Source organism: Saccopteryx bilineata, chromosome X, assembly GCF_036850765.1.
Source record: "Saccopteryx bilineata isolate mSacBil1 chromosome X, mSacBil1_pri_phased_curated, whole genome shotgun sequence".
NCBI lineage: Eukaryota > Metazoa > Chordata > Mammalia > Chiroptera > Emballonuridae > Saccopteryx > Saccopteryx bilineata.
Window position 1 is genome coordinate 99,921,920 of NC_089502.1, and position 9,198 is coordinate 99,931,117.

General features: G+C 50.3%; 1 protein-coding gene and 1 non-coding gene across 4 annotated transcripts; one reads left to right on the plus strand and one right to left on the minus strand.

Annotated features, from left to right (window-relative positions):
* Window positions 1-310: 310 nt before the first annotated feature.
* On the minus strand, window positions 311-7,463 carry WDR45 (WD repeat domain 45). Of its 3 annotated transcripts, none has more exons than XM_066249267.1 (11): window positions 7,237-7,463; window positions 3,869-4,058; window positions 3,659-3,733; window positions 3,465-3,569; window positions 2,530-2,638; window positions 2,312-2,406; window positions 1,727-1,806; window positions 1,405-1,613; window positions 1,224-1,325; window positions 989-1,134; window positions 311-745 (listed from the first exon to the last, which is right to left on the minus strand). In XM_066249267.1, the coding sequence occupies exons 2-11, from the start codon at window positions 3,921-3,923 to the stop codon at window positions 636-638; spliced, it is 1,086 nt and encodes a 361-aa protein (XP_066105364.1). In that variant the 5' UTR covers window positions 3,924-4,058; window positions 7,237-7,463; the 3' UTR covers window positions 311-635. The 3 variants fall into 3 exon arrangements, with proteins under 3 accessions (XP_066105364.1, XP_066105363.1, XP_066105365.1); XM_066249266.1 differs by having other exon boundaries at window positions 3,869-3,940; window positions 7,237-7,462; XM_066249268.1 differs by having other exon boundaries at window positions 2,530-2,635; window positions 3,869-3,940; window positions 7,237-7,458.
* A 153-nt stretch (window positions 7,464-7,616) lies between these two features.
* On the plus strand, window positions 7,617-7,723 carry LOC136317937 (U6 spliceosomal RNA). The gene has a single exon (XR_010727927.1). It is a non-coding gene; the product is annotated as a U6 spliceosomal RNA (small nuclear RNA).
* The last annotated feature ends 1,475 nt before the right edge of the window (window positions 7,724-9,198 follow it).

The following is a 9,198-nucleotide window of genomic DNA, read 5'->3' on the forward strand; positions in this document are numbered from 1 at the left end:
CAGTGTGGCGAGCCGTTCCCATCCATGCCCCGGGTGGGGGCGCCAAGGGCGATTGTTTTGGGCGACGCTGGTGGCGCAATAACAGCAGCCAGACATATGATTGTAGCAGAGATGATTGCAGGGACTGTCAGAAGCACCGGAGGAGGATCCCACTTCCTTTCTGTCCAAGAGGGTCATACCTTTCCTGGAAACTCCTGCAGTGCCTTTTCAGACTTATCCTCCAGTCCCCACCCCCGAGGTCCAGCGATAAATACTATTAAGGGCTTTTTATTCATATTCATCATATCAGAGATTAGCTCTTTCTGGGAAATTTTGTAGTTTTTTTTTTTTAATCCCTACAGGTTGGATTAGGACACTCCCGCTGGGCCCTTAGTAGTCTTCTCTAGGTTGGGAGCCTTAGAGCATCTGCTGTCTCTCTGGGTCCCCAGCCTGAACCTGTGGGCACACAGCCCCTAAGGACACAATCATCAATAGGTGCTTGGGGGAAATGAGCTGTTTAAGCATTGTTCTGTAGAGTGGAAAGTGCGCACCTGCCCCATTAGTGCTTGCCAGCAGCTGGTTTCTAGCACTCCCATCCCCATAAGTGCTTTCTTTGCCTCTGTTACTAAAAGTCCCTAGCACAACCCACGGGGTCCTTAAAAGTCATCATCATCACAGATGTCAAGGTACACATCGAAAGCCTCTCTGTTGCAGTTTCCATCAGGAGTGAAGACATATTTGTGGAAGGTCCCATCTACACAGATGGCTGGAGGAGGAGGGGAAGATCAGTAAAAAGTTAGAGGCTGCCAAAGCCACACACTTGAATCCAGGTGTCCCATGGCCTATGGTCTCCTTCCAGGCCTTTGCCTACATGCCATTCCCCTCACTGATAACAGAGTTGAACCACCCACTCTAGCTTCTTCACGCTTTGTATTCCTTAAAATTTTCAGATTCAACCTGCAGGACTTTGCCCATGCAATATCCCTAGTCAAGGGTTAGTCCCACTCACCAATGACAGAGTTGACATTCTTGGAAGTGTTGCGACCGAATGCGCAGATGCAGGCTGACTCGGCAGGCACAGTGAAGCTTGCCAGGCTCCATTGAGAGTCCACGTACTGTCCAATCATAGGTCCGACTTTGCCCACGCGAGCCAGCCTGCAGGCAGTACTGACTAAGCCCAGGTATGGTACATAGGCAGGGGGATAGGGACATGGTAAGGTGCGGCAGGGGCTGGGGGTACTCACGCAGAGCGGCGGTTGAGGCGGGTATCCTTGAGAGCAAAGATATGGACTGTGCCCTTATCACTGGAAGCGCACAGGAAGGAGGAGTCATGGCTGAAGTTGATGCTGGAAGACAGACTAACAATGACGCCCACATGTCATGTGGCACGGAGTCAGTGGCCTACCACACATACCCTGTGCTCACCAGTATAGTGTGGCAGGATCAGTGCCTCGGCGCAGTTCAACCAGTTTCTCCTTGGACTGTGTGTCAAAAAGGCGAATAAGGGTGCCCTTCTGGGAGGCTGAGGCCACTACGGTGCCTGGCTGGTTTAGGGACACACAGGCCACATCGCTCTGATGTGCGTTGATGGTAAATGGAGCAGATGATGTGCCGGGCTTTGTGCTCGCCAGGTCCTGTGGTAGAAGGGAGCAGTTTGGGCTTGGGCTCCTGTGGAGGGCAGAGTCCCAAACTCCACAGGGAGAACTAGCCCACCCACCTCCCCACCTCTGTCCACTGGAAAACTCACCACAAGTTGCAGACTCCCACACTTGTGTCCTGGGAACACTAGGAGTTGTTTTTCCAGGCTGGGGCAAAGATCACAGAGCCCTGGTGTGAAGGTAAAGTGGGGCATGGGCTGGGGAAGGGGAGGCAGGGGCCAGCCAGTGTCTCAGAATGGACAGAGCTGGGTAAAGGCTGGACTTGAACCTTCCATGATACATGTCACCCACAAAACGCTCAGGGGGCTGCCCTCAGCTGTGCTCCCCACCTGCGAGGATATTCCCTTCTTCCCGACACAGCTGTGGCGGTCACAGGAGGCCCAGGGATCCATGAAACACCCACCCATGTGCTTACTAAGTGTTTTGATCTGTTATCTGGGGCACTCATGGGTGAGGCAGGGCTAAGCATGGGGAGAGAGAACTGGCTAAGGGATGGAAAGACGCAGAGATGGGGAATATGAGTGCCTCAGGCCAAATGGGCGTCGCTGTGCAGACTCTCTCCCTGCCTCTTTTCCCATTTCTCTGTCAGCATGCCCCTTCCATTTTCTCATTTCTTCCCCTCTACCCCATCCACTGCCTCCTGTCCTTACTGCTGGATATCTGGGTCCTCTCACCCTTTGGGTTGTCTCGGGTGTCAAACTCAAACAGCTTTCGGGGATTGTCGGGAAAGGAGTACACATAGATGCGGTTCCTCAGCACAATCACGATTCTGTGGGCATCACACAACACAGGACAGCCATGAGGGGAGGGCGGGATGCCCAGGCAGGACTAACCTTCTCACCTGCTGTGGGGACCTCCCACTTCCCCCACCCCTAGTTCTCCTCAGGCTCACTTTTCATGGCGCATGCGCACAGCCAGAACTGGCTTGGTGAAGGTGAACTCCAGCACCAGCTTGTCCTTGGAGTCCTTGCCTTCCCGAGCATCGTCCCAGATCAGCACTGCTGGGCAGGTGGGTGCATTGTCGGGGCCAAGATTTAAGCTGAAGGGCAGCTCTGGTGACACAAGACCCACCCCTACTCCCCGTGGGACCTCAACTCCCGTGTTTACACTAATACACAATGTGAGCCTCACACAGCATGAGCACTGGTGCGTGTGATTCCTGAGAGAACAGGTTCTAGAACGTTGTACCCATTTACAGGCAAAAAAACTAAAGCTAAAGCAGTTGACTATTTAGCCAAGGACCTCCCAGCCCATTAGCAAGCAAGCAGGGACTCGCACCCAGGCCTGTAACTTTCTGTCACGATTTCTGCTTCCAGGGTCTTAGTCCCTATACTCCTGAAATTTCTGTGAGAAATCCTAGGCTCTGACTTGCCTAGGACAAGTCTCTTGCCATGTCCTAATGGGATCAACAAAAAACCCCTTAAAACAAGATAGTGCTTGAGGTTCAAGGCAAGTGGGCATTGGGGATACAGCTCCAAGATGTTAAAACCTACTAGTCGTATGACCTTTTATAGGTCACTCAGCCTCTCTCTGGGTCTCAGTTTCTTCATCTGCAGTAATGGGGATAGTTATACTTATTATTACATTGAGTTACTATGAAGTTAAGTGCGTTAATACCTGTAAAGTGCTTAGAACAGTACTAGGCTCACAGCAAGCACACAAAACAAGTTTCTTAGGCTATAAGATCCATGACTTCCAAGCTGTAGGCCTCACTGTGTGACTCTAAAGGGCTGTGACATCTTCATCTGCCAGTGCTTTGGGGTGCCTGGGAGAGGCCAGGATTCTAGGGAATCTGGGCCAAGGGCGGGATGAGGTGAGGGAACTTACCTGAGATCTCTGAGAACTTGGGGCTGCTACCACCGCCCACCAGGGCCAGCAGGTTGGAGCGGTGCAGCATTTCCACCAGGCCCATGCTGCCCACCTGCTCATGGTCTGGACAAGGACCAGGGTGTCAGCAGAAGTGGGAGCCAATGCCCAGCCCGTCCCTTCTGCCCATTGTCTTTCTTCCACCAATGGCTCACCCAGATGCCCCTTCTCCATCAATGGCTCCACGTTATAGATGCGCACGCCTGTCTCCATGGCGCAGCAAAAGCAGCCTAGGGAATGGGAGGAATCCAGGATGCCTCAGAGGAGGCCCAGGTGGAAAGCTAGGGCTGCTTAACACCCACCACTGACCACTCTCTCCCTTCCTCCTTCCCTCCCACAAGGATATAGGCACAAGACTCTCTCACTTTGGTCTTGGTTGAAACGCAGGCTGGTCACTCCTCGAAGTGGCTGTTGAGTCATGATCCAGGATCGCTTTCCTGGAAACAAATGCGGTAGGGTTGGAAAGAGTCCTGGGTCTGCCCTCCAACTCCTAGAACTCTTGTCCTTGATTTCTTCTTTCTCCTCCCACTCAGCTACCTACTTACTGTGGCAGGACTGCAAAGACAAAAACAGGGGAAAGAGTCCTGGGGTCTCCATTCTAAGCCCCCAAGACCCCAAACAACATAGCCAGGAACCTCCCCATCTTCCTACATTTGGCTGACCCCAGCTCCAGGGATATTCTGACCGGGACGCCCCCCCCTTCCTTACTCCTCAGCCCTCGCAAACTGCTTATCAGAAAGCAGTAAGAAAGTAACTGCCCCAGTGATATCTCCTCTCCACCCCCAGGCAATCCTGCCCACAATGCCAGCATGGCCTGGAATCACCCCCCACCCCCTTCTCATCCTCACACCTAAAACAGGCACCCAACTCCACTGGTCAACAAATGGAGAAAGGGGATAGAACATCCACCTCTTCCTGCACCTCAGTGACCTGGGCCTGAGACCAGCTATGGTTGGTCCACTGCCCACAGAAACTTCCCTCCTCATGCCCTTCTGAATCCCACAACCTGTTCCACCGCCCTACAGTGCTCTCACATCTTCTCTCCTCACAGGTTTCCCCAAAGCACTTCAGGATCCCATGCCTACCTCAAGATGACCCCTTCTCATGCCCCACCAGGACCAGCCTGGATGTTTCGCCAGTTCCCCTTATGCCCTAAAGACCCTACGTTAGAATCCTCTATCATTCCAAATCCCCCACCCCTGGGACATCCTCTTCAATGTGCTTTGCTCTTCCTGACTCCAACATGGGTTGGGTCGGACCTACCTCCAGGAATCCTGTTCCCCTAAGATTTGTGGACAAAAAAGGAGTTCTACAGAAAGTAACCACACAGGATGATCTGATCATAAATTCCTAACTGGGCAGGTCATGGTGGATAGTCACACCACAGGCACATACCTTTTTTTTTTTTTTAGCTTTTCATTTTCTTTCTTTCTTTCTTTCTTTTTTAATTTTTTTTTTGTATTTTTCTGAAGCTGGAAATGGGGAGAGACAGTCAGACAGACTCCCACATGCGCCCGACTGGGATCCACCCGGCACGCCCACCAGGGGGCGATGCTCTGCCCCTCCGGGGTGTCGCTCTGTTGCAACCAGAGCCACTCTAGCACCTGGGGCAGAGGCCAAGGAGCCATCCCCTGGGCCATCTTTGCTCCAATGGAGCCTCACTACGGGAGGGGAAGAGAGAGACAGAGAGGAAGGAGAGGGGGAGGGGTGGAGAAGCAGATGGACACTTCTCCTGTGTGCCCTGGCCGGAAATCGAACCCGGGACTTCTGCACGCCAGGCCGACGCTCTACCACTGAGCCAACCAGCCAGGGCCTCATTTATTTATTTTACAGAGAATGAAGAAAGAGGGGTGGGGGAGCGAGAAATACCAACTCATAGCTGCTTCACTTTAGTTGTTCATTGATTGCTGCCATATATGCCTTGACTAGGCCAGCCCAGGGCTTTGAACCGGCAACCTCAGCATTCCAGGTTGACACTCTATCCACTGTGCCACCACAGGCCAGGCTAACTTTTCATTTATTAATTTGAGGGGTGTGGGGGAGGAGAGTTGATTTGTTTTTCTACTCATTTATGCATTCACTGGTTGATTCTTTTTAAAAAGAAAAAAAAAGATTTTACTTATTGGCCCTGGCCAGTTGCTCAGTAGTAGAGTGTTGGCCCAGTGTGTGTATGTTCAGGGTTCAATTCCCAGTCAGGACACACAGGAGAGGCAACCATCTATTTCTCCATCTCTCTCCTTCCTCTCTTCCCCCTCTGCAGTCATGGCTTGATTGGTTCCAGTGCATCGACCCCAGGCACTGAGGATGGCTCCGGAGCCTCAGCCTCAGGCACTAAAAATAGCTCAGTTGTGAGCATGGCCCCAGATGGGCTGACCATTGGCCCCTGACAGGGGTTGTTTGGTGGATCCCAGTCGGAGTGCATGTGGGACTCTGTCTCTCTGACTCTCCTCCTCTCACTTGGAAAAGAAGAAAAAGAAAAGACTTTACTTATTAATTTTGCAGAGAGGGTGGGAGAAGCAAGAAGTATCAACTCATAGCTGCTACACTTTAGTTGTTTACTGATTGCTTGTTGTATGTGCCTTGACCAGGCAAGCCCAGGGCTTTGAACCAGCGACCTTGGCATTCCAGGTCAATGCTTTATCTGCTGTGCCACAACAGGTAAGGCTGATTGGTTGCTTCTTGTATGTGTCCTGACTGGGGGTCAAACTCACAACCTTGGCATATCAGGATGATGCTCTAACGGCTAGATGCTCTAACTACCCGAGGCCAGGGCAATAAATTCTTTAGCAAAAGGTTTATCTTTGCCTTAAGCAACCTGTGAAACTCCACCTTTCAGACCCTGCCTTCTAATCCAATCCCCACCTTGCTTTCTCGCACCTTAATATAATTGCACCTTTGAAACTCCACCTTTCAGACCCTGCCTTCTAATCCAATCCCCACCTTGCTTACTCACACCTTAATATAATTGTTCTTATGTTCTCGCCTTAATCTCAAATACATAAAAGAAACTGCAACTGTTACTCTCCAAAGCATTTGAGATCTTGTTTCCTGGCAACTGTAGTCAGTCTTGGCTCAAAAAAACTCTTAAAAATTCTCAATAGGTCTGAACTCTATTTTTTTTTTTGTAGAGAATTTTTATGAGTTTATTTGAGCCAAAGTGGACTCTTCTGTTGATAGAGTCCTCCTCCAGACTCCCTGTCCTCTCCCCAGGGTCCTGCCCCACTGTCCAGGATACACCTCCTAAAATCACTACCTGGATAACTCAATCCAGACTCCTACTCTGGATCTCTTTAAGATTCGTGTTCTGGAGCCCCCATACTCCCTTCAAACTCCGACCTCTCAAGACCTTTGTCCAGGCATGCCCCTCTCCATCTCCCAAGAGCCCAAACCTCCTACCTTCCCCCCAGTGCCACCTCGCCCGGACCACTTCACTCCCCAAAGACCCATTCTTCTGACAGCCCCACCTTCCAAAATCCCCTCTTTTGGTCTCCCATTCCAAAGATCCGCACCACCCAAGAACCCTGTCTGGGGATGCTTCACACAACCCCCCCCCCCAGTATTTGTTCATGTCCAAGACAACACTCATACTCTTTCCAACACCAGCACCCACTCAAGATCCTTGTCCTAGATCCCCACATCCACCAAGAAATCTTGCTGAAAAAGTCCCCCAGTTTACGCCCAAACTCCGACCAATTCTGGGCTTATGCCCCAGTTCCCCGCCATCTGTACTGACCTGACTCCCCTGCGTACGGATCAAAGGCCTAGCTCTCGGTGCCGCCTGCGGCCCGGCTTTCTGACCTCCAGGGCCTTGACACCCGGCGCCCGTGTTTACATCAGGTCTCACTTCCGGGGGAGGGAGTCTGTCACAGGAAATGACTCATCCTGGCAGGAAGACGAGGTCGCATTCCTCCCCGTTCAGGTTTTGGTGCTTCGGGGCAGTGGTCCCCAACCTTTTTTGGGCCACGGACCGGTTTAATGTCAGAAAATATTTTCACGGACTGGCCTTTAGGGTGGGACGGATAAATGTATCACGTGACCGAGACAAGCATCAAGAGTGAGTCATAGACGGATGTAACAGAGGGAATCTGGTCATTTTTTAAAAATAAAAACATCGTGCTCGCTTCGGCAGCACATATACTGAAATTGGAACGATACAGAGAAGATTAGCATGGCCCCTGCACAAGGATGACACGCAAATTCGTGAAGCGTTCTATATTTAAAAAAATAATAATAAAACATCATTCAGACTTAAATATAAATAAAACGGAAATAATGTAAGTTATTTATTCTTTCTCTGCGGACTGGTACCGGTCCATGACCTGGGGGTTGGGGACCACTGCTTTAGGGCAATGCAAGTGAAAACGGCCTTTTTATAGGAGGGTACGGACAAGCAGAAGAGGTTTTGCAAGGCCATGAGTGTCTAATAGAAACTAAAAGGGGTGGGCGAGAGAGCCTTCTCCTAGCTGAACCGGAAAGGGTGGAGGATTTTCCTCCTTGGTCCAGCTCGGAGAGCTCCAAGAGTGAACTCTGTGGGAATAGCGAGACTTGGACCTCCGAGGTGGCCGTGCCCTGTTTATACGTAATCCTCCCAGGCTCCTAGAGAGGACTGGGAACCGTCCAGGCGGGTCGGCCCTGGAGACCTTGAAAGCTGAGGCCATCCACCCTTGGCCTTGAGAAACCATGGATGGTATTCTGCCACCCACCTCTTTGTTTTATTTACAAAATGAAAATGGCATTTTAATGGCAAGAGGTATAAATGTTTGTTGTGGGGGAAAAAGACTCCAATTATACACATAGTGGAAATATTTTTTTTCATTGATTTTTAGAGAGACAGAGAGAGGAATGGGGGAGATAGAAGCATTCATTTGTTGTTCTACTTAGCTGTGTGATCATTGGTTGCTTCCCATGTGTGCCCTGACCGGAAATTGAACCCTCAACCTTGTTTCCTGATGATGCTCTAACCAATTGAGCAACTGGCCAGGACCTGGAAATATAAATATATTTAGAGTGGGAGAGAGGAAGGGAGAGAAGTGAGAAGCATCAACTCATAGTTGCATCACTTTAGTTGTTCACTGACTGCTTCTCAGACCTCCCTTGGGGTGGGGGGGATCCAGCTTAGTCAGTGACCCTCTGCTCAAGCCAGCAACATTGGGCTCAAGGCAGTGGTGACCCGACACTCAAGTCGGATGAGCCCGTGCTCAAGCTGGCAACCTCAGGGATTCGAACCTGGGACCTCAGCATTCCAGGCTGATGCTCTATCCACTGCACCACCACCAGTCAGGTTGGAAATATTTTTTAATTCAACTTTTTAAATTTTGAGATAATTGTGGGTTTACATGTAGTTTTGAGAAATAATACACAGAAGTCCCATGTACTTTAATAATAGTTCCCCCAAAGGTAACATGTAAACTACACTAAAATATTATACTCAAGATATTTTTTCTTTTCTAAAAAATGTTTATTTTGTCCAAACTTTCTTTTTCTTTTTCTTTTTTTAATTTTTTTACAGGGACAGAGAGAGAGTCAGATATAGCTAGGGACCAACAGACAGGAACGGAGAGAGACAAGAAGCATCAATCATCAGTTTTTTGTTGCAACACCATAGTTGTTCATTGATTGCTTTCTCATATGTGCCATGACTGCGGGCCTTCAGCAGACCGAGTAACCCCCTGCTCAAGCCAGCGACCTTGGGTCC